This window comes from Saccostrea cucullata, unplaced genomic scaffold (assembly GCF_032062105.1).
Source record: "Saccostrea cucullata isolate Sc308-1 unplaced genomic scaffold, CSIRO_AGI_Scuc_v1 ctg852, whole genome shotgun sequence".
In the NCBI taxonomy this organism is placed as follows: Eukaryota; Metazoa; Mollusca; class Bivalvia; order Ostreida; family Ostreidae; genus Saccostrea; species Saccostrea cuccullata.
Genome location: NW_026930368.1, coordinates 16,188 through 39,799, shown reverse-complemented (window position 1 = coordinate 39,799; position 23,612 = coordinate 16,188). Strand labels below are relative to the sequence as shown.

Below are 23,612 nucleotides of genomic sequence, written 5' to 3'. Positions count from 1 at the left end.
TAGACTACACTAAGATACATAATTATGTGCATCAGTTTTTATTTTGTTGAGTGTCAAGGATCATTTTTCCATTGATTCCTGTTTTGAAGTCTCAAGTCACAACTGCTACTTTTCTCTTCCTTTGTTTTAAGTATAAACCAGTAGAGCTACAGTCTCAACAGAGACTTCTGGTTTTATAAAATCATAATATATGAGTGAGCAGCAAGTTTATAAACCTCTATTTCAGATCCATTTTCCAAGATCTTTGAGTTGTGCCCCACCACAATAAAGAAGCTGTACGTTGTTGATGGGGGTTTGACCTTTAACTCCCCCTACTCCCTGGTCCTGAGACCCCAGAGGGAGGTTGACTTGATTCTATCATTCGATTTCAGTGCCAGGCCTAGTGACACAGCTCTGCCATTTAAGGTATCATTATTAAATAAATTTTACATCTACATTATAAATTTCATGATATTTCACTTATCTTAATTTTACAGTTGAAAATTACCAATATTGATATAAGATTATAAAAAAAATAATCACTGGTGGTAGCTGCTTGTTTCTGTATGATTTGAGTATGTATATACAGTCTAGCCAAGTTAATCCACAAGTACTTTGCATATCTGTTCCTGTCCTGAGAAAATGTCTTTGTAAATCAGTGTGTCAATTCTTATACATTTCAACCTTAACAAATTTCAGGAAATCATGTTAGCTCAGCAGTGGGCCAATCTGAACAAAGTGCCATTTCCCAAGATAGATCCTAAGATTGTGGACGTGGAGGGGAGGAAGGAATGTTATGTGTTTGAGGACCCCAAAGATCCCAAGTGTCCCGTGGTCCTACACTTCGTGTTGGCCAACATCAAATTCAGAGAGGAGATTAAGCCAGGTAATTTGATTTGAAAAAAGTATAACGCTATTAGTTGCAATATCTGTCACAGTGTTTAATATGGTATAAGCATGGTCAAATTTTACTTTAAATTATTAACTTTGAAGCATTTTACTCTAAAAAATCATCTTTTTATTAATGCTTGAAGAATCGAGAATTATCTGTGCTAGGTGTGTCAGAAATCATCAATATAATATTTTGAATATTTACATTTCGATCTCTCTCTTCAGGTGTTCCCAGAACTACAGATGAGGAGAAGGAATTCGCCGATTTTGACATTTTCGATGATCCTCAGCAGCCATACTCCACATTTAATTTCAAATACCCCAGAAAATCCTTTGACAGATTAACTAAATTAACAGAATACAACACCCTATTGTTCAGGGACCTCATTGTAGAGAAAATCAAGTGTTGTATTCAGAGACGACAGAAGCATTATAACGACATCAAGTGTCCGATTAAACTCGGAGACCTCAAAAAGTTACCTGTGTCAAGACAAAACTCACTGAGTATGAAGAGCTACCTCGAGTCTTTTGAGGAGGAATAGATACACCGTAGTAGAAGTTAGAAGTTTTCAAATGAGTGAACAGATAGTGTTTAAATAGTGATTTGTATGTGAATTTTCATATGAGTAAGAGATGTTTTTCATTCACCATTCTTATTTATTGATCATGTGTTTTGTAATTTTTGCATCAAAAGCTTGACTGTGACATGTTTGAATTTTATTCCAAGATGAATGTTTGTGTGAATTGAGTTTTTCCCCCCTTTCTCCAATTTTGATTTTATGAGAAAAACTTTAGTACATGTATATACAAACTGATTTTACTGAGCATAATTTTAAATGTTTTAACCTGCAAAAAGTATTCTTAACTTGAATAGTGAGATTTTACTGATTATTTTGGATGATGTCAGAGATTTTTATATCAGCAAATAATATTATATAGTCAAAATATTACAGGTATTATTAATTTTTTTACTTGCGTTTAAGCTTTTTTTATATTTCCTTGCAAAGATGTTGAGGCAGAATTACCAAGTACATGTGGACCGTATACATCAAACGTAAAGGTACATGTATATGGCGAGTATGAATGATAATCTAGTGCCATATTTGTACATGTATTTCATAACTGTATTCATCTTGGTCATATTACAATAATCATTTAGTTATTGAACAAAATTTTGATGAAATTTTCTTAAAACATTATTTGATTGGACTAAGATAGCTCAATATCAATATCAGAGGATTCAAGTATAAAATATGTAACAAGTAAGTACTTGGGACCTCCAACTTATTTTGACAAATGTCTGGTATTCCAGATATTAATGTTCAAGAAAGTTCATTTATTATATTTTGTAAGACATGTAATAAGCCTACTGTACATTTTGGTTTTGTCACACACATGTAAAGAATTGCCAAGTTCTTGTCAGAATTTTTTAGTCAATTTATATTACCTGGGTAAATCTTTTTAATTGTTTAGATAATATATTGGATTCCCTAGATAATTACAGTTTAATCTTTTATTTAATATTTAACATGTTTCTAAAATATTCCAATTCCAAAAAGACAGTTGTATCCAATTTGATGAGACATTGATGAAAGTATTTGAAATTGTAAAATGGGCAAACCAGTCCTACATGTTTTTTCCCCAAAAGTTTTAGAGTAATTTACTTCAACCTCATAAAATTATTTTTACAACAATCCCATTTACTTTCTAGCTGTTGTTTTTTTACATATGCAAGTATTTTTTCATGCAATACTCATTTTTTCAATCAGCCTTGTTTAATTTATCAAATCATAAAGACTCATTACCTAGTAGTTAACAACCATAAACCTTTTTACGAAGTCTAGTCAAATAAAAATGATCAACTTTTCATTAATTCCATCGAACTTTCCATCTACAGTACCTATCCCTCCAAAATTGGTCAAAATGCTTATCTTGGCCATTTTTTATTATGTATACAAGAACCCGGTATTTAAAAAATAAGTTTTAATGAATTAGTCCTTGTATTAAGTTCTAGGTTGTTCATGTTTTGTTTTTTTTTTTAATTATCACATCTTGATAGGAATTTTACACACGTTTTTAATTCAAGAGTCAGATTGAATTAACTGGAGATTAACAAAAAGTTTTTTTATGTTCATTTTGTCTTGTTTGTGTTGATTTTTCTTTTAAAATTTATGTTTTATAAATTAAACGCATCCACATGATATGTGGTGTGAAAAAGTTAATAAACTCTTTACATATACATGTATATCTGCATAAATTTTATTTTTCGACAAGTTGTCCAAGTCATTGAAAAATTTGACTTATTCCCATTCATACCTCAGTCCACATCCCGTCCAACAACTTGGGAGGATTTTCAGTTTCTTAGAAATGGATAAATCATTTAACAAATCTGATATATGGATTCTACATGAAGAAGGGGAGAAATTGAATTTCAGGCCAGTGAGGCCACATAACCTGAATAAAGTATCCCCCCAAATCTCTCCTCTTTCCTTGGGGACTTCCTTCAAGCAACTTATTAATAGGAGCAGTTAGCCATCTACTGTAGAAAAAGTACATGCACCTATGGCCTGAGACTGTGCATCATCTTCACTAGCCAATGGTTTACAATCCACTTCAAATGGAGGGAATCATAAACCCTTGGGTAGCAAGGATAAGTCTTTATAAAATTTGCTATTCATGCACCTTTCAAATTTTTTTTCCCTGAACATTAAGCAAGCAAAAAATATGACAGCAAGGAAACAACCCCTTTACTAAATTGTTCAATTTTTAAAAATTTTCACCTCTCCAAAAGTAACGAACCAATTTCACATAGCATATGGCACAACAAATCTTAGGTTTAAATGAAAGGTCAAACTCTACCTTTCCAAATTTTTCAAAAGAACAAAAACAACTTGATATCACATCAGTACAATATTTATTCTTTGAATACAGCACACATGAAGCATATTTCCTGTGCATTTTGTTGCGAAAAGCATAAACATTCCTAGAAATATATCTGTCTATATCTTTAAAACATTCTTAAACATAATTAACTTTCCACATTAATATAGTACATGTACTATGTAAATTTTCAAAAATGTTCTAAATCCCCCTTCCCCACTGCTTTCATTTTGATCTTGCAAAAAAAAAATTGTAAATGATCCTTTCCCTTCCCCACTTCAACAGAAATTTCTCAATTATGATTTACATTGTACATTTCTAAAGAAGCCTATTTTTTTTTTTATCATAATTAGCCAAAATCGAAATATCAAAAGCAAATCTCCAAATCCCTGTGATGTAAAATACCAAGTGCATGGAAAAACACATATACCAGTACAGGCAAGTTCAAAATCTAGAGTACACAATTTTTTGGTAAATCAAAAAGACCATGAGAGAACATTACATTTTCATATTTTTTGTACTACAAATATAAACACAGAAATATTTCTTATCTATGAAAAAAAAAATATTGATATACAGTATAATATCTTTAAACAAAGCTAGAAATGGGTATCAATTTGCCCTGAAAAATTAACAAGCTCACTAAAAAGCAAAACAATATAACTGAAATTGTATACATAATTTGACATCTCCATTAAGCCAAGTTTAAAAATTTTCAAAAAGCTAGTTTGAAACTTCTTCCAATCGCAGATTTAAACAAGTGTTCTACATGAATTTAGTATGATGATATAATACTGCGTCACAAAGAATCTACACTGACTGATAAATTGTCCCAAAGAATTCACAGAAAAAGCACACACAAAAGCAAGTCTACATCATTTGAATGGTACACCTTACTAGGGCAAAGACGCAAAAAGGTTGTTTAAGTAGGAATCTGGGTCAGGTATTTCCTCCAGAAGCCCTGAAAAAGATTTTATCATATTACTTTTATTCCAAACTCAAAACATAACATAAACTAGGGAAAAAAAAGACAGAATTTCCTATTCAAGCTGTGTTGTATATTTTAGCAACTTAATGGCAGAATGGAATTTTATGCTAAATAAATAATTTTTCGCTTTCATGTAACACCCCTTGCGAAAAAATGTACCTAATATTGCTTAAATAACCCCAAGAGTTATGTTCATCTTTTAATTAACAACAAAATTATCTGACTACACAGTTAGTATTGCACAAAATATAGTGAAGCTTACCAACAACATCGCAAAACTCTGAGAAAGATTCACAGGGCAGTATCTCGTCCTGGTAAGTGGCCAGCACCTTGTCACAGGCCTCTATGACGACTTTGTCATTATTTCTGATGTAGTCCGCCACAGCAGAGCTCCAGGTATTGTCTCCACTCAAGGTTACCTTCTGTCAAAGCAAACACAGTATGATTAACCCATATCAATCAGGAATTAAGTTTGTTTAGCTACATGTAATTGAGTACCCTAAATGCATGTACATGCAAGTAGAAAATGTTGAACTTTCATAACCAAAATAGTGCAATTTTCACCTTGCCCACAAAAAAAAAAAAAGTTTTCTACATACTAAAATTACACTTTGACCACTACTCTACATTACTTGAACATAAAAGCAGTTCAAAGTTTATTTCTTGATGTTATATTGGACAAAAAACCTCTGTAATGTACTTTCTATAATCTACTTGCCTTGAATACTTTCTCATAAACAGCATTGATGATTCCAAAGAACACCAGGCAGGGTTTGTACACACTGTACTCTTTAACTGCTTTATCTGCCAACCTACACATCAAGTCAAATAAACAATATTTTACGAAGGAGAAATTATATTTTTCAATTGTATTTTTTAAGTTTCTTTCAGTCTATAATCTGTACATTGATGAGAATGCAGGCAAAAGATTACTCCAAGAACCTAATACTGAGATATATAATACGTAATTTTCTTACGTCTTTGCTCCCCCTGGGGTCACGTGTCGAGTCTGACTCAGAACCATGAGGCGGTCCAGCAACTGAACCCTCTTCTCCTTCCACTTGGCTTGTGATAAAATGTGGAGAGCCATGGTGGTCCAGTACAGAGGGCCCTCAGTCTGCAAACAGTAATACAAGTGATTTATTCTAGTATAGCTACGAAAATAAACTGCTTATCAAGACTTCTAAAAACTTTCTTGTGAATTTTCCCTACCATCAAAGTGAATTTTTCCATAGGGTTCATAAACCTGCGATGAAATACAAGAAACTCTGATTTACAGCAGAGAAAGTTAATGTACATGTACCTCATAACAACTTTCAATCCATTTGTCTTTGGCAGCATCAAGGAAATTTCCCAAGTTCTTTTCTTCTCTAGTGACAGACCTTGTCCTATAAGCAAGAAAATGCAAATTTGAATAAAAACACAAGAAGTTAAGAGCTCCAATTTTTTCAAATTTTAATTGAAAAATAGCTATACTAACGTGTTGATGACATATAGAGCCATATGCATGATGTAGGGGAGTAGATGCATGTTACTTTGTCTCCCTCCCCCTCCACTCTCCTCACTGAAGGATTTCTCCTGAGCAAACTTTATTATCAGCAGCTTCAGGTCATGTACATTGTACAGATAGCTCGGGTCTCGGACTCCAGTACACTCCTGAAGGTAGGTGTTGTGTCTACAAGGGATGGACAATATACATGTATGTACTTGTGAAAGTCGTAAAAAATGAATCTTGAATAACTGCAACATGGTGAATTCTGTAGAAATCTGACTGTAATCATATCTGAAGGAAATTTACCTTGCCAGACAAGTAGCAAATGCCGACTCTTGGACATGAGGTCCCCAGAGGGGTAACAATCCATTACACTTAGTGTTGGCATTCTGTAGAGCTGCACTCTCCCATTCTTCTCTTCCCCTAGCATGTCTGACAGCGGCTGTGTGACAGTCCACATGAATAACATTGAAGTGAGACACTGTAGTATAACCGACAGACTTCCTTGGTTTGTTCTCAAAGTCATCCAGGTACACTCTCTTAGAAAATGTGTAAATAGCCAAAACCTGAAAATCAACAAAGAATACACTGAGATAATGGCACTATTATCTTTATAAAACATTCCCTCTGTATACAATAATGCGAGTCTGTTCCTCACCTTTTGGGGTTGGTAGCGATATCCTTCTCTACAGATACAACAGGTTAAACCCGTCTCTTCTTTCAGGTCTTCTATCTGCTTCAGGACGGAACTCTCCACCGTTACCTGCCCCTTCTCATTAGTCTGTAACAAGAATGACAGAGTATATGCATCAAGGTAGACACATTCTTCTGAAAGTACACAGAATACCTCATGAATAAAGAGCTGTTAAAAAAAAGCAGTTTAAATACCTTCATTCCTAAAGCTCCAAGTTGTTTCTTTCTCTTGGCCATGGCCAGTCTTTTCTTTTCAGCTTTGGTTTGTTGTCTGAAATCCTCAATCTATCAAGACCAGCAATTTCATAAATCATAATGTATACAGTAATACACATGCACGTTTTAATGCAATAATTCTTTTCATCTCACAAAGATGTGCAATGCACATTATTTTATTAAAATGAAGTAATGATCCTTAAGTCACTCTCCATTGGCTTATGCTAATTGACTGCGGAGTAACATCTAACCTTTGCAGCCACTTCCTCATTATGTCTGAGAGCCTCCAGTAAATTCTCGGCCATTGTCCCTATGTGCTGGTCGGAGGAGGCCTGCTCCAGCTTGTGGAGGATAGGGATACATTCGGCCCCGATCAGAAGCTGTGTGGGAGGGTGGCCCTGACTGAGACCCGTCAGGAGTCGCAGTACATAACTCAATGCAGGCTTCTGTATAAAGTCCTTCCAGTTCTCTGTGTCAGTTCTGAAATTATACAGAGAAAATTTTTGATCCCAGAAACTTGTGCTCTGTACCTGTGTTGTTGGTAATGACTTTCAGCTGAATTTGTCAAATACATTACCAAAAGGACATAAAACCAGAAGTCTCTGTCGAGACTGTAGCTCTACTGGTTTGTACTTATCAAAAACCATTGCACTATTTTATGTATCTTTGTGTAGTCTACTTGGGTGCCAACTTATTTTGAAATCAGACCAAAACTGTAGAAGGAGTAGTGTTTTAAAGGAATTTCACAGAGAATTCTATTTTTAGTAACCATGGCAACACCGTTCAGCGAAATCAAAAACCGATGCACTATTCTATGTGTCTTAGTGTAGTCTACTTGTGTGCCAAGTTATATTGAAATCAGACAAAAACTGTAGAAGGAGTAGTGTTTTAAAGGAATTTCACAGAAAATTCTATTTTTTGTAACCATGGCAACACCGTTCAGCGAAATCAAAAACCGATGCACTACTCTATGTATCTTAGTGTAGTCTACTTGTGTACCAAGTTATACTGAAATCAGACAAAAACTGTAGAAGGAGTAGCGTTTTTAAGGAATTTCACAGAAAATTCTATTTTTAGTAACCATGGCAACACCGTTCATTGAAATCAAAAACCGATGCACTATTCTACGTATCTTAGTGTAGTCTACTTGTGTGCCAAGTTATATTGAAATCAGACCAAAACTGTAGAAGGAGTAGTGTTTTAAAGGAATTTCACAGAAAATTCTATTTTTAATAACCATGGCAACACCGTTCAGCGAAATCAAAAACCGATGCACTATTCTATGTATCTTAGTGTAGTCTACTTTTGTGCCAAGTTATATTGAAATCAGACAAAAACTGTAGAAGGAGTAGCGTTTTTAAGGAATTTCACAGAAAATTCTATTTTAAGTAACCATGGCAACACCGTTCATCGAAATCAAAAACCGATGCACTATTCTATGTATCTTAGTGTAGTCTACTTGTGTGCCAAGTTATATTGAAATCAGACCAAAACTGTAGAAGGAGTAGCGTTTTTAAGGAATTTCACAGAAAATTCTATTTTTAGTAACCATGGCAACACCGTTCATCGAAATCAAAAACCGATGCACTATTCTATGTATCTTAGTGTAGTCTACTTGTGTGCCAAGTTATATTGAAATCAGACCAAAACTGTAGAAGGAGTAGCGTTTTAAAGGAATTTCACAGAAAATTCTATTTTTAGTAACCATGGCAACACCGTTCATCGAAATCAAAAATCGATGCACTATTCTATGTATCTTAGTGTAGTCTACTTGTGTGCCAAGTTATATTGAAATCAGACCAAAACTTTAGAAGGAGTAGCGTTTTTAAGGAATTTCACAGAAAATTCTATTTTTAGTAACCATGGCAACACCATTCATCGAAATCAAAAACCAATGCACTATTCTATGTATCTTAGTGCATTCTACTTGTGTGCCAAGTAATATTGAAATCAGACTAAAATTGTAGGAGGAGTAGCGTTTTGAAAAATTGTTTACAGACAGACGGACAGACAGACAGACAGACAGACGGACGGACGCCGGACGCATTACTATCGCATAAGCTCTTCTGGTCTATGACCAGTAGAGCTAAAAAAATATTTTGTAATGCATTACCAGTTTAAAAAAAAAATTATGTTAGCATTATCAAATAGAGCTACATGTATGTTACTTAGGAATACAAGATATACTGGTACAACATCTGTACCACTTACGGTAAAAGAGTTTTGACTTTGGGTGAATTCTGTAGAATATAGTCTACTGCCATTTTGGTGATGCCATGATCTGCTATCATGTTCTTTAGTCTTATTCCATTAGCATTGCTCTGAAATAGAGCAAAAAAGATTTTCAAAGGCAAAGGAGATGAGCTTCAAGAAATTCATGAAATATGTTGCAACTCACTGAAGATTACAACAACTTAGGCAATGATAGTTTATTATATGTCTTACAATTTTTCTCATTATACAGGTTATATGAGGATTGATTATTACTTTTCCTCTAATGTTTACCTCAATTCCACAAGCCACCTCACAGAAACAATCTAAATGTACAGTCTCATCTTGAGAATGTTCCAAATCAAATCTAAAATGCAATTAAAACCCTCCTTAATTTTCACACAAATTAATATGTACACAAGATATTAAAATCTTTCAAAAGATATATGAACTAAACAAGAACTACAGGTTAAAAACTTGAGAGGGATATTTGTTCTCAAAACCTACTTGGTGAAGTCTAGGTATGGTTTGAAGTGATTGAGGAGAACCAGCATTTTGTCCTCCTCTCCAAAGGCCAGGAAGGCAATCAGTCTCATCATTCCCTGGAGAACACTGGGATTAGATCTCACAAACAGACTGTTGATTCTGTCCAGTAACATTAACAGCTGATCCTTATTGCCGCACAGCTTGGAAAAATTCTGCAAGTTAAAATTTAAGTTGACAATCCTAAAACACAGTACAATCAATTTTAATATACAAAAAAATACTATTATACACATAAATAATGGTCTCTGCGCAGGTGTGTTCTGTTTTAACTTATACTTGAAGCTTTAACTTTAAACTTAAACTTTAAAGTTTTTTGCCAACCCAACCAACATCCCACTTCATATCCATCACCCTCCCATCCCCCACCCCAATACAATTCCCTTACAGTGTAGATCTCTGGGTCCTGACTGCTAGCCTCTAGCAGTATGACCTCCATTATCTGTAGGATCTGTTCTGTTATGGTCTGTCCCTTAGTACTGGTGCCACTCTCATGCTCCGCCCACAGAGCTAAGTTCAGGGCCCCCAGCATGATGTTAATGGTGTTCATCTCTGGCTTAATCAGCTCCTGTCTGCAGGCCTTCACATTTACCACAAAGCCAAACAACTTCAGTAACACTGTCATCAGCTGTCGACCTAGGACAAGGTCCTTTATAGTGGCCAGTCTGTAAAAGAAAGCAAGAATTACACTATAGACAATGTAAATAAAACAATATTAACACTTGAGTAGATTCTCCTTAAACTCAAATGAATACTTATTTATACTCACATATAGAAAAAATAAAAGAACTTCCTGGGTTGATACCGTCAGGAAATTTATAGCTAAAACTGTAACCATAGAAACCTGGGTTGACACCATCAGGTTGTGTATGAGGGTATCCGGGTTGACACCATCGGGTTCTAATGAATGGAACCTGGGTTGACACCGTCAGGTTAAATTTTGAGATACTTGGGATAATTTTGAGATACCTGGGTTGACACCATCAGGTTTACATGAAAGGACCCGGGTTGACACCATCGGGTAGCTATAATTAATTATATAATGCAGAAAAAATTTATCTGAAATGGGGGAAAACAGGCAAAATTTTATCTGAATGGGGGAAAAACAGGCAGTTGAACATGAATACATAGAAATTGTGAGAGCCCCAATGATGGTATATACATGTACAATTAAAACATTTTCAAACATTTTTGACACATAATATTACAAAAGGTGCAGTATGGGGAAGGTGGGTGGGATAACAAAAAACACAGAGCATGTACATCAAGCTGAAGTTAGAACAAAGGAATGATGATGTTACATGAAATTTGATGCGGATTAGTTTGGGGGGGTCACGTGGCTACGGACCCCCCGGGATCTTCCTGTCCCTCGCACTATGCATTACCTAATATGGACATGAAATACTGGTTCCTAAGACCGATAATCTCTCTAAAAATAGCTTCTTTGTCTAAGTGTCAAACAATGATTGTTTTTACAAATTCAATTAGATTTACAACACTTTAACCAAAATTACACTGCAATTCTTTCTACATGGATTTACCCAATGAATGTTAAATTAGTAGTTCAATAACTAACAAAATGTATAGGGGAAAAATTAGGTACACATGAAAAACTTCAAGGTTATGTATAAACAAAATTTTTTCTTACATAAAAAATATCATTTTATAGGAGAACATAATACTGTGTACCTGTTGAGCATAACTTTGAGACCATCTCCTTCAGCTAACACAGCAGCCATTTTATACACCTCTTCTTTGTCCACGTCTTCCTCTGCACAGAGAATTGATATAATTCTCATACAAAATTACTCAAAAGGCAAAACACGTTTAGTTAAAAAATCAAATTACTACTGCTGAAATTGTGCTTGAATAATTTAATTTTCATTTATATACGTTTATATTTTGGTGTACCTGAGCTGGAGTCCAGAGAGTTGACCATGTCCTCAGTGGCATCCCCCAGTAATCCCCTCATTCTGTAGATGATAGGCATAGGTTCCCCCTCACCATGCTCCGGGGCCCAGATCTTCTTGTAGACCTCACTTACAGGTAAGTCCAGGCTGATAATCTTCTTGTTCACCAGTAACTACAGGCGCATAAAATCATTTCATGAATCATATTCATGCATTTTATATCTAGTCTTTTTTTAAAAATAGTTTTCATTAAGTCAATCTGCAAATCATTACCTCCATTCCTGTATCATCTTCCAGTAATGCTACCAACTCACAATCTGTGAATGAAATTTATAATCAACTCTGAAAACAACAGGCAAGGAAAAGATTTTGTAAATTTAGTTTGACCTTATGATACGTGTATTTCAGATCAAATCTGCTCAATACCTGGAATAATTTCTCTCTTCTCGAGAGGATGTAAAATCAATATACAAATGCCTATTTTAATAATTCTCATAAAGAAAGTAATTGTTTATGTATACAAACATAAAGAGTACATTGTATTTACAAATGAGTTTCCTGAATATTTTACCTTGACAAATCTTGTTTTTGACATCTCTCATCAGAGGTCCCAGTCCTGGTTCATTGGAGCTATATGGATTACCCAGCATCCTCCCCTGCAGGAAGTCTTCTTGTTGAGGGTCCTTCTCAAGAATCATTAAAAACTCCCCAACATCATTCTCCTCCTGTTTAATAAAAGAAACAAAAAATTTAGGTTATTGTTCTGTTTCTTAACTAATGTTTCCTCTAACTATCACAGCAGTTGACAAATCAGAACTAAATTCATACATACAGGGAAAATAATGCTGCAAAGCCTCTCAAAGATGAAAACTGGGGATCTGTAGTCATCATCTGGATATTTCTTTACTGTCTTCACACACACTTGCATGAACTCCTTTGTTTCTGACTCAGTGCCTAAAAACATACATATTTACTTGCAAAAACTAATGCAAACAGTAAAGATGTAATTGATTTCACAGAAATCTCTTATAACAGATTTACAAAATCCTGACACATTTTCTAGTCCCTCTCAGTATATTACCTGTGGTGAGCTCTTCCAGCAGTTCCAGGAGTTTGTCTTGTGTGTCGTCTATCAGCTTGGTCCTCTGCACCACCAGCTTCCTCAGGGACAAGTAGCCATTCAACACATAACCTACCAACTTGTTCTTGTAGTAATGCTTGATCACATCTTGTTCCACAAACAGGGATACCAGTTCTGAAACACATTTTTTACATAATGTTTTGCCTTTGTAGCTTAACAAAGAACAATATATGAAATTTTATCTCAGAATTATCAGGTAAGTTATTAATCTATTTTACCTGTAAGGGCTTTCAGAGCAAATCCTTGAGCTAAATCCGAGCTGAGGGTGGTTTCTTCCAAATACTGAAGCTGTTCTACCTCCTGCAACCAATACAAACAATACTGGTAAGAGACACTTTTTAAAATTTATAATTCAACATGGCTTAAGTCACATTGTTACTTTTACAAACCTTGGAGATAAGATCCCCTAAGTGCAGCAGCACTCCTCTGATAGACAGGTAACACTTCCAGTGAGGCTGACTGATCATCCGTTTGAAGAGAGCAAGGAATTCTGTGGCACACTCTCCACTTTTACAAATTTCATCCAAGCATCTTCAATGAAAAAATAAATTATATACGTGTACATCCACTACTCTTGTTTTCCATTTCCATTTTTTTTATCACTGAGAAAAAGCAATATCAAAATTTTAAAAATTGTCAAATTAAAAATCTACTCAGAGTAATAACTCTTACTTGGTAAGCATGTCAATAATCTCCTTTTTACGCGATGGTATCTGGGAGATAGACTCTATGATACTACAGGCTGTCTGTCGGGCAGACCGGGAGGAGGGTGTAAACATGGCCTGTTGTAGCCACGTTGTCTGGGTCAGCTTTAGGTGGATGGGTGGAGTCTTCCACATCTTCTCTCTCCATCTGTTCCCATACTTCTCCATCAAATACAAAGCTCTGGCTTCTTTCTTGCCTTCCTTTTTCTCAGATTTTTCAGCAGATTCAGCAACTCCTATTCAACAAGAAGCCAAAATTAATAATAACAAGTCAAAATCATTCTTTTTGCTGTAAGAAAATAACTTTAACTGACACATTATGCATTTTCAGAACCCTTTGATAATATGTTCCCTGGAAGTATAGTATTTAGTATTTAGCAGTTCTTTTTAAATTTGCATCTCAATTTTTAAACATTAAGGCATAAGCAAATGATTAAAGCACCCGTCTATACCTCTTCTAGGGAGCCTCTTCTGCCAGGCCTGAAATGAGTGCTTGATGTCCCCTGATAGCCAAGCCTTACTGTTTACATGTAAGTCAGCTGACACATACTTCAAGGGGACTGAAATCTCTTGGCTCTGCTTCTCCTGGGATAAAAAGAGGTCATAGTTGACAATCTAAATACTGAAATTCTTATATTGATTCATAGCCTTTTTAATATCTTTATTGTGTTATAATAAACTGAGCCTGCTTACCTTCTTTCCAGCACCTCCATCAGGTTTGACCAGTTGTTGAAGAATCCTCAGACAAGGTAATGTTATAGTGTCCATTATCACTGGCTGCTTCATCTGCATCCCCATCAGGAACAATCTCATCACTGGGAAATAAAATACTCATTAAATGTTACATTGAAAATCAAACGAAATATCAACATTTGCATGATTTTGAGAGATCCAAATCTTCATATACAATCAAAGGCTAATTGTGTGACACATACCACATCTGACTCTTTGTTCCCAACAACTGTCCTCCTGCTCTAGAGATGTGGCAAGCAGCATGATCTCATGTCTCACAGAAGAACCCTTAACAAATCAGACAAATTACAAATCAAAAATCAATTCTAAAACACCAATTCCAGATAGAGTCAGTACAATGTACATTAGGAATCTCTGTCTGACAACCCCCTTACCAGATCTGGGTTGGACAAATGGCCTTTAAGTGCCCCAGCTATCCTGTTCATTATCAGATTGTTCATTTCCTCTGTTCCTTTACGGTTGTCTTTGGTCAACATACACAGCAGGGACAACACAGCTATTCTGACTTGCAAAGTACCATGTCTCAAGTTGTAATCAATAAGCTCCTTGATCATGCCCTACAAGAATTCATCATAAAGCATTTTATAAATCAATTACAAACAAAAATATTCACTGAACAAAACCATTTTGCATATCTCCTAAGATTTTTCAACTTTTCTATCATTTATGCAAAGCAAGTTACCGTATAAGTGGAAATTTTTGTGAGATGCAAATTTAGCGATTTGTCCTTAAAATTGGGAATTTTATGTTTAATATATAGAAGTAATATTAATGGTTTTGACATGCTCACTTAAGAAACTATTACAACTAAAAAACAATTAATTCTTAGCGATATTCGATTTTAGCGATCTCAGCACCCTTGCTAATAATGCCAAAATTAAATCCTCGCTAAAAATTCTGCTTATACGTTAAGATTCAGTCTATCAAGCTCTATAATTTTACCTGGCTACACAGCATCTGTCTGAGGTTGGTGTTGGTGACCAGAGCTCTCAGTAATGTAATACAATGTTCCACTGCAGCACTGGCACATCCAAAGCAGTTACTGGTTCGGGCACTGTCAAAACATTTAATGATCCTTTAATCTATAAATTCACTATAACTCATACCAACAAAGTACTTACTACAATAATTCAAAATCATCTACAACATAATCATCAAAACAAAGAAGTACACTTACCTCCCCTTGCCTTGTGGTTTACTACAGCTGGGAACTTTGCGAGCCTTGAGAGGTGATTCTGTGATGTCTCTGGGACTTGTGACAGGAGAGACTCGGCTGGCAGCGGCCACAGCTTCCTGCTGCTGACAGTCATACTCCACCAACTCCTTACGGGAAGCCATTACCTTCTGTTAAAACAGGAAAAATTCCACATTTTAATAATCTAAAGAGGCATCAATGCATACATTGGTATACTCAATTTCTAACCTTCAGGTAAGTGCTATTTAAGAATTCTGTAAGCAAATTATAATTTTTGTATGTACAAAAGTACATGTAAGTGGATTTTGTGTGTACCTGAATGATCTTGCTGAGTTCATCAAATGATGATTTACACTCGTTGCAGTACTTGAGGGCCAGTTGTTGTATGGACTTGTTGACACTACTGCCTGGGACACTCCCACTGCTGGCACCACTGGCACTAACCCCCTCCTCCTATAAAACAAAGTCAGGTATTTAATGTATGGTCAGCATTTGGTCACTTATCAGTACAAGACAAAAGAAACAAAATAAATTTTCCTACCCTTTCAGATCCATGTTCTTTGACTTGAATCAGCAGCTTTTCCAGTTGTGGTCTGTGTTGCTGTAAATTTCTGTATATTCTGTCAGCTTTCTCCAGTAGGGTGTTGATGGTTCCAATAGCCTGAAAAACAATGATAATGTTAATTTGACCTCATTTTATATGCAAATTATTAATTTTTTATTTAAGAATATTGAAAACATTTCAAAACAAAATTCTTTGATCAAATACCTTCTTTCTGTCCTCCTCATTTTCAATGGGATCAACAGCACAGCAGGGTTTGGCAGTCAGAGTGAAGTCAAACTTGGCATATTTACAGAATCCACAAGCATTGCAGAGGAAGGGATCCTTCTCATCATAGTTAATGGCTCTATAAACAGTAAAGATATAATAATCAAATAAGGCAATAAAATGAATAACTTTAAAATAAGTCTGTTTAAGTTTTGATTGTTGCTACATTGTAAAACTTCTACATGGACCATTATATCTTGCTCGTCTTTTCTCAATTATTTGCTAGTGAAAAACATTACAACTTACTTCATTTACATTTTCTTACAGAGCCTAGGATTAAAAGAAAATCAAGTATTATAAAAGATAAGAAATTCAGCCATTACCTGCACTTGTGACACTGGAACACATTCTCCCCACAGTTCCCACACACTCCTGGGTTAGCAGGTACTGAGGCACTACAGCGGGGGCATTGAAGTGTCTCAGCCGTGGCCTGGAGATTATCATAGAAATCAGCATACTCTATCATCAGATTACAGGCCACAATAGGGATGGGGAATTCAACCTTGACATCTGTCTGACCTGTGGTCAAGGTCATCTTTCTCGCTTTATGCCAAAGTCCAGGTCTAAAATAAAATATTTATATGTACATGTTTCATGACTTAGAACTGTACTAATACATGGTACTAATCTGTATGTTCAAGAACCATATGGAAAGAATATACCCCAAAAAGGCAATATGGCACATTGCAACATTCTAATATCTTCAACTATTAATTTTGCTAGTAAAATAATACTTTGATTTAAAATTGTGTAGCAGAAATCTTAATGATGAAAAGGGTAGCTTGATGTTAGAATTAAGAGTTGCTGAATAATGTATAGGGTCATATACAGTATATTGTACATACTTGTTTTTGAGTTCCACCACAGCCTGTACAGTTCTGTTGTTGTAATAAATGTTGAGAACTCGGACCATTTTGGTTCTCTTCAGGTCACTGATCCTCAGAGTGATCTTAGAGATGGTGTGACTTCCCACTAGCTTCACAATCTGTGTGGTGGTGGTAAACTTAGAGTCCACCTTGATTGATGACAGCTTCAGATTCTGTGAGGAAAAGGATGCATATTATGAATGGTTATTAATATGAGAATGGGAAATCTTTAGGTAAAACACTATACTCACAGCATATGGAACTTCTGGATTGTTACAAACAAGGCAAGGGTCACTTTCCAGATAATATCCATCAAAGTCCACTAGACCTTGCAACATGCTGTAAATCATGTTTACAAGTATAAAATATGCACAATTTGAATATAAACCAAAGTTTCATTTAATCATATCTCAGAATATACTGAGATATTTTTATGTTTCTTACTTGTATATCTGGGCATTAGGATGGTTTGTTAAAACTTGATTTTCCTGTCTCAACACAGCTACAGCTTTGTCCAGATATTCTTTTGTCTGCAATCAGTAGAACAGTCTCAGTCAATATCATACATTTACATGTATATTATAGGTGTGAAATTTATTAAGTCAAACTGGAAATTTTTAGAGATTTAATAAAATTCTCTGTTACCTACATTTAAGAAAATCTGACATATTAATTCTGGAGGAATACACGTTTCAGTCTACAGTATTTAGCATGTTAAATTATTTCACTTATTTTTCAAACTTATCTTGCTCAACTTACTTTTTTCTCAGAAGTCTGTGGAGTTTTCAGCAGGAAGTAGCCGAGCAGATCCACAAACTGAGAAGCCTTTCGTCCATGCTGTGGCAGCTCTTTCCAGAGATCCCACAACAGTTCCAGCAGCCTCTCCTGTTCCGACAGACTGGAGTTTTTATAGATACTGTGTAACAGACTGTGGGCCTGCCAGCGGATACTGGTGGAGTTAGACTCCAGGAGGAAGGTGCGTACAAACTTCACCAGGAGATCTCTGTCCAGGATCTTCATCAACAGCTGGACCAGGCTCAGACAAAGGGCCTCATCGTGCTTCTGTCCATCATCTGAATCTGTTTAACACAGGAAATACTGTATAGGGGGAAAATAACTTGCGGTGTTAATATTCGCTATATTCACGGTGTTAATAAATCCGTGAATTCAAGAAACAGTGAATAATTTTTCAATAATTTCCATGTTTTATTTGGAAATTTGAGAATAGACTACGATAGGTTTATATACATGTACGTGTAGTACATCTCGGTCATTTCAGTAATTACGAGTAGTACCGTACTGTCATATAATTATTTTAATTATCACGCTTTAAGAACAAAGTACGGTATTGGCTAAAAAATGCCGGATGTCAGACATGCTCCGTTCAAAACATTTTAAAAAGCTTAGAATTTTTAGAATCAAATGATATATAATTTATATATCTGACTTAAATGTATGCATTGGAAAAATAACGCTGAATACAGTACCTTCTATAGCAGAACGTCGAGATTTTATGAAGAATTTTGACGCGACGTCGTACGTTTGACGTGTAGTAAGCGTAATCTGAAAATCCTTACTTACTCTCTAGGACACAGTTATTTTAAATACAAATTTAAGAAATTAAATTGTTGATTTATTAATACGTCATTGCTGTTTTTTTTTTATTATTTATTTATTGGCATTATTATTTACCTACATTGTAAACATCCACGATGCTGTCTCCGCTTTAGTTGATGAGAAGTACTAAAAAAGTCTAACAGAGGAACATGGAGAAAAAGAAATAAACTATATATTTTCTTTTTGACATTTGCTTTCATTTTATTGCAGTGATTAGTACGCTCTAAATAATTTTTTTTAGCTATTTCTCTAAAATAAATTGAGAAAAATTTCTATCAGATCTAGTCGGGGGGGGGGGGGGGGGGGGGGGGGGGGCAACCGGCCTATCAAAGAACATTTCAATTAGTAAAATTTATGTTTGGAAAAAATCCACCCCTCCCATGTTGCTACGTACCTACAAGTATGTTGAATTTTTTTGACAGAAAAAATTGAGTCGTTAGCTTCTTTAGCAGTGGTAAATTGGCTTTTCTAATTCTACATGTAATTCCTTGTATGTCCCAATATACCCCATACCGTTTCTGTAGTACAAAATGAATAATGATATGAAGTGGTGGAATTTTATCATACATAAACCTGTATTAATATGTGGTAACTAAAGATAGTGCAAACATTAAAAATAGATGCGAGTTTTTCTACATGAAGTTCATGATCACAAATTAAAAAATGCAATTGTGATTGTCTATGCAATCGGGAATTACGGATTTACCTGGATTTAGGTGTGAGACATATTTACAAGTATCTGTGTATATAAAAGACGTACTGTTTAGTGTTTACGAGCTTATTTACAGCACACTCAGATTTTTTTCACAGGGAGAAACAAAACAAAACGTGTCCAAACATTTATTTCTTTGCTGACAACTTTCGAAGACGATCTGCTTTCCTTCGTAAAATCTCTAAAAAATCTTAAAATCCAAGGATGAAGGGTGTAGGGGAGTCCTTAGCTTGATCACAAGTCAGAAGCTGCTGAATGTCGCTGACCAATGTCAGATTTTTTGAAATGCCACTAACATGCGCAACATTGTAAGTCTTTTTTAAGCAAATAACCACTGGCTTCTAAATATATATATTTCTGTAAACATGTAATTTATGACTCTGCATCGGCGTCGGAAGCAAATTAAAAGTGGGGGGCGGGGGCTAAGTGTAAGAAAAAAAATTTAGCCCCCCCCCCCCCCAAAAAAAAAAAACAAACCCAACCAAATCTTAATATTTTTTTCACTTTCCCAAACACCACAAAACTTTTTTGTTTGGGCGGGGGGGGGGGGGTTATAGATTCAAACTTCAGTACCAAGATTTTTTTCCAAACAGCACCACTTTCCCAATTTAAAACTTGTACAGTAAAGTGTCCGTGGAAAGTGTGTGTGTGTGTGTGTGGGGGGGGGGGGGGCTAAAAACCTACGCAGTAATGTTCAATGTCTATTGATACTCAATCTATCTTTCAAACAAAATTCTGCAGGAAATATTTGCAAAAAAATAATAAATGAACATTTGCATTTATATGCGCTATTTTGTACTATTAATGTGCATACTATCTAGTATTCGGGAACTTATTTTTTGGATTGGTTGTGTCTTATTTGAGGGGGGGGGGGTCTGCTATCAACTACACACTGTCAAGATTTACAGCATGTACATGTATATAATATTTATATTTCACAATTAAAGGCTATATATAAAGCAATACTTGATCTAACAAATTAAATGTTGAACCATACTTTAATGCTACATTTAAATGTTCTCGTAAAGGTTATTCAATGTATGTATAATTATTTTAATGTATTTTTAATGGCTGTCATGATTGTTCGGAAGTCACACTATTTATAACTAGTATTAAAGACTACATACACATTGAGGAAGGCTCGTAAAGGAAAATATAATTATACTGAGGTACATGTATCACAGATTTTTTAATTACTCTTGTAATAATTAGAATAAAAAATATCGTGCTACTTTTGTGAATGATATTTTTGTGCTGTTATTCAATGCTACATGTACAGCCACGGACACTATACTAGTAGTATGCAAGTGCATACGATGTACAAACAGCATAAGCGGTATCTTTAATTACAATTTATACTTTGTTTTCAAAATATTTTATTTATATTTAGGGGTATTTATAGTTTACTTTGTCCAGTGATGCGACTTGAATTAAAAAAATCTCTTACTGTGTAAATTAAGCGTCATTAACATCGATATCAGGAAAATTGCGTCTGTACATGATCTTTTTCTGTGTAGAACTTTTGCAAAATTCATATTGATCACAGGTGACAACCAACACTATTTTAATGATGTGTCTGAGATATGTAATGATGAACTTATATGCGGAGTATAAAAGTGGTTGTTGCATGTGAAAGGGTCTAATTTCAGCAAAGATTACTCATTTTTCAGCATAATTTAACGATTTTGCACCACCATTCGATGTTTAGCGCGTATCAGTGACGTCATAGTTAAAAATTACGTCATTGTTGTACTTGTAGAATTTACTTCGCATCTTCCTTACTTCAATGCATAACATCAAACAATGATACCATGATGTTTAAAATATCGTATTATTTGCGGCGAATTATTGCTAATACCGTATTTTGTTCTTTAATTCAAATTAATCGGCAGATAATAACCTGTATTTGTTAAAAACCTTTTTTAGTTGCCAACGCTACATGTTTCTTCAATCAAAACACGTGTGTCATGGGTTTTGATTACCCGTGCGTAACTAGTGTTACCACGTGTATTTGTTACCTGCATTATCGAGCATATTAGTTTTTTTTATCGACATTTTGGTTTTAAAAAATCATTCAAACTAACTATGGAACTTACTGAAGATGTGAAAGGATATTATTTTGTCGACCCACATTAACACATTACCGTCCAGTGGTTTTTCGCTGCGTTGTATTGAAGAACTTGGGGTGTATATAGCATATAGGAAAGCAATTTGACGTTTATTAGTCAAGGACTTTTGATAACTGCACTTGTTATAGTTAATTGTCAATTATTTATTAAATCTAACTATTTTATATTAATCTACCCTGTTGTTCGTGAGTTAAAGACACAACGCTGATTAATGTCGTTTACATGTAGCTATGGTATGGATAAAACGGATATAGACAAGGGAGGTAACCTTTATCATACATACAAATTCCGCGAATTCAAGAAACGTGATTGTGTCAGATGAGAGAAAAACGTGAAAATTACAACCCGTGAAATTAATCCCCTATACAGTACAAAGATTTGAAAGATTTTTTTGGGGAAATAGCAGAGTTCATTATTATAACTTTCATTCCTTGCAACAACTTTTTATCATTTACCAGTCCATCTTTGAGCATTACTTCATTCTTTTGTATATGTACAATTTGTTTGAAACAGTACATTTCATAAAGCAATACCCTGGTCATTTTTATCCTTGTCCTTATCTTTCTTGGGTTTTCCAGGGGACCCTGTTACACTAGATTTCCCTCCATCTTTTCCCTCCTCTGATTTATTTCCACACAGGGCACTCTGTAACAGCTGTAGGAGGGTGGGGGCTACCCCCTCATTCAGGAGGATACTGGCCCTCACCAAAAATATCATCACATCTGAAACATACAGGTACCGCTGTGTAATTTTATTTCAGAACCTGATGATTTTATCTGATTTTATATCAGAAGAGTGATGATGCTTATTATTGTTTTGAGGTCACACTTACTTTGGTTGTCTCGACAGTACAACTGCCAGTTGACAGGCCTACTGCTAGCAGTGTCACTGCAGAACTTCAAATGCTCAATCTACAAAGAGAAGTAAAATATGAAAATGCGTTCAAAAAGGAAACTGGAGTCAATATATTATCAATTATGAAATATGTTTCAAGCAATTGTTGATCTTTTTTAAATAACATAGCTATTCTGCATAATTGAGTTAATATGAACTTATCTGCAAAGAATATTGTATTCAACTTTCAAAAGCAATTCATTAATGTGTTTTATTTTATCACTTGTATGTTCAAATTGCTTGTATTTCTGATGTGCAGTTATAGTTCAATTTCAAGAAGAGCATTACTGTACTCTGAACACTTACAATATTAAGGAGTGTATCGTAGTTGAGGACTACAGGGGCAGGCGTGACCTCGTCCTCATTGATGTCTAACCCTCCCTCCTTACACAGTTCTGTCACAGTTTGAAGGTGGGACTCTACAGCATGTAGGTCCCTCAGCTGTCTGTACTTCTCTTTGGTTCCACTTATAAACAGCAGCAGCTATAACAGACAGCATGGTCAAGTATTATTTCAATTGCTTTGTTGAATGATTCCTCTTATACGTTTTATGTATAATGACTTCAAGACTGTGATAATTCACATTTAGACTTGTATGCATAACTTATAGAAATGCATAACTAACCTTTCTGACTTGTCGTTTGAAGTAAGGTGTCTGCTGAGTCATCATGTACTGAAAGTAAAAGGGTTTGCACTTTATAAATCTTTGTCTATGTTGATTAAATGATCTAAGAACTTTTTTCAATCCACTTCGATATGACAAAGTAAATTTATACACATGTGTCAATTTTTCAAATACCTCTGACAAAATTGTGTTCCATTGCTTTTCAAAAGTTGCAGATGGAACACTTGAAACACTCTCAGAAATCTTCTTCAGCTACAAGAAAAATCAATAGGATGAAGGTAATAATTTGTTTTATAAAGATAAACAATTCCTCTTATTTCAAACCATGGTAAAAATCTTAGCCT

The 23,612-nt window shown here is 35.0% G+C and overlaps 2 protein-coding genes across 6 annotated transcripts in view; one reads left to right on the top strand and one right to left on the bottom strand.

Annotated features, from left to right (window-relative positions):
- Positions 1 to 2,040, top strand: part of LOC134283872 (cytosolic phospholipase A2-like) — a 49,078-nt gene extending 47,038 nt beyond the window's left edge. For 4 of the 5 annotated variants that reach the window (XM_062766388.1, XM_062766389.1, XM_062766387.1 and 1 more), the window contains 3 exons: positions 227 to 405; positions 679 to 865; positions 1,096 to 2,039. In XM_062766388.1, coding sequence (XP_062622372.1) covers positions 227 to 405; positions 679 to 865; positions 1,096 to 1,412 — 683 coding nt within the window. In that variant the 3' untranslated portion in view covers positions 1,413 to 2,039. Of the gene's footprint in view, positions 1 to 226; positions 406 to 678; positions 866 to 1,095 lie in introns of all 5 variants that reach the window. The other variant, XM_062766391.1, reaches the window with a different exon arrangement.
- A 1,725-nt stretch (positions 2,041 to 3,765) lies between these two features.
- The window catches only part of LOC134283854 (E3 ubiquitin-protein ligase UBR4-like), a gene marked incomplete at its 5' end in the record, with an annotated part of 34,415 nt that continues 14,568 nt past the window's right edge, over positions 3,766 to 23,612 (bottom strand). The window contains 42 exons of the mRNA XM_062766369.1: positions 3,766 to 4,711; positions 5,001 to 5,160; positions 5,457 to 5,550; positions 5,716 to 5,855; positions 6,042 to 6,126; positions 6,219 to 6,413; positions 6,537 to 6,796; positions 6,889 to 7,011; positions 7,119 to 7,208; positions 7,391 to 7,619; positions 9,351 to 9,460; positions 9,645 to 9,717; positions 9,858 to 10,048; positions 10,282 to 10,558; positions 11,583 to 11,664; positions 11,805 to 11,976; positions 12,077 to 12,120; positions 12,375 to 12,528; positions 12,636 to 12,757; positions 12,885 to 13,058; positions 13,163 to 13,244; positions 13,334 to 13,475; positions 13,617 to 13,884; positions 14,101 to 14,233; positions 14,342 to 14,463; positions 14,584 to 14,668; positions 14,776 to 14,958; positions 15,344 to 15,455; positions 15,579 to 15,745; positions 15,912 to 16,049; positions 16,138 to 16,257; positions 16,366 to 16,504; positions 16,749 to 16,988; positions 17,271 to 17,464; positions 17,543 to 17,630; positions 17,736 to 17,821; positions 18,051 to 18,370; positions 22,283 to 22,471; positions 22,582 to 22,660; positions 22,950 to 23,126; positions 23,269 to 23,316; positions 23,443 to 23,520. Of these exons, the coding sequence (XP_062622353.1) occupies positions 4,647 to 4,711; positions 5,001 to 5,160; positions 5,457 to 5,550; positions 5,716 to 5,855; positions 6,042 to 6,126; positions 6,219 to 6,413; positions 6,537 to 6,796; positions 6,889 to 7,011; positions 7,119 to 7,208; positions 7,391 to 7,619; positions 9,351 to 9,460; positions 9,645 to 9,717; positions 9,858 to 10,048; positions 10,282 to 10,558; positions 11,583 to 11,664; positions 11,805 to 11,976; positions 12,077 to 12,120; positions 12,375 to 12,528; positions 12,636 to 12,757; positions 12,885 to 13,058; positions 13,163 to 13,244; positions 13,334 to 13,475; positions 13,617 to 13,884; positions 14,101 to 14,233; positions 14,342 to 14,463; positions 14,584 to 14,668; positions 14,776 to 14,958; positions 15,344 to 15,455; positions 15,579 to 15,745; positions 15,912 to 16,049; positions 16,138 to 16,257; positions 16,366 to 16,504; positions 16,749 to 16,988; positions 17,271 to 17,464; positions 17,543 to 17,630; positions 17,736 to 17,821; positions 18,051 to 18,370; positions 22,283 to 22,471; positions 22,582 to 22,660; positions 22,950 to 23,126; positions 23,269 to 23,316; positions 23,443 to 23,520 (6,030 nt within the window). The remainder of the gene's footprint in view (positions 4,712 to 5,000; positions 5,161 to 5,456; positions 5,551 to 5,715; positions 5,856 to 6,041; positions 6,127 to 6,218; positions 6,414 to 6,536; positions 6,797 to 6,888; positions 7,012 to 7,118; positions 7,209 to 7,390; positions 7,620 to 9,350; positions 9,461 to 9,644; positions 9,718 to 9,857; positions 10,049 to 10,281; positions 10,559 to 11,582; positions 11,665 to 11,804; positions 11,977 to 12,076; positions 12,121 to 12,374; positions 12,529 to 12,635; positions 12,758 to 12,884; positions 13,059 to 13,162; positions 13,245 to 13,333; positions 13,476 to 13,616; positions 13,885 to 14,100; positions 14,234 to 14,341; positions 14,464 to 14,583; positions 14,669 to 14,775; positions 14,959 to 15,343; positions 15,456 to 15,578; positions 15,746 to 15,911; positions 16,050 to 16,137; positions 16,258 to 16,365; positions 16,505 to 16,748; positions 16,989 to 17,270; positions 17,465 to 17,542; positions 17,631 to 17,735; positions 17,822 to 18,050; positions 18,371 to 22,282; positions 22,472 to 22,581; positions 22,661 to 22,949; positions 23,127 to 23,268; positions 23,317 to 23,442; positions 23,521 to 23,612) is intronic.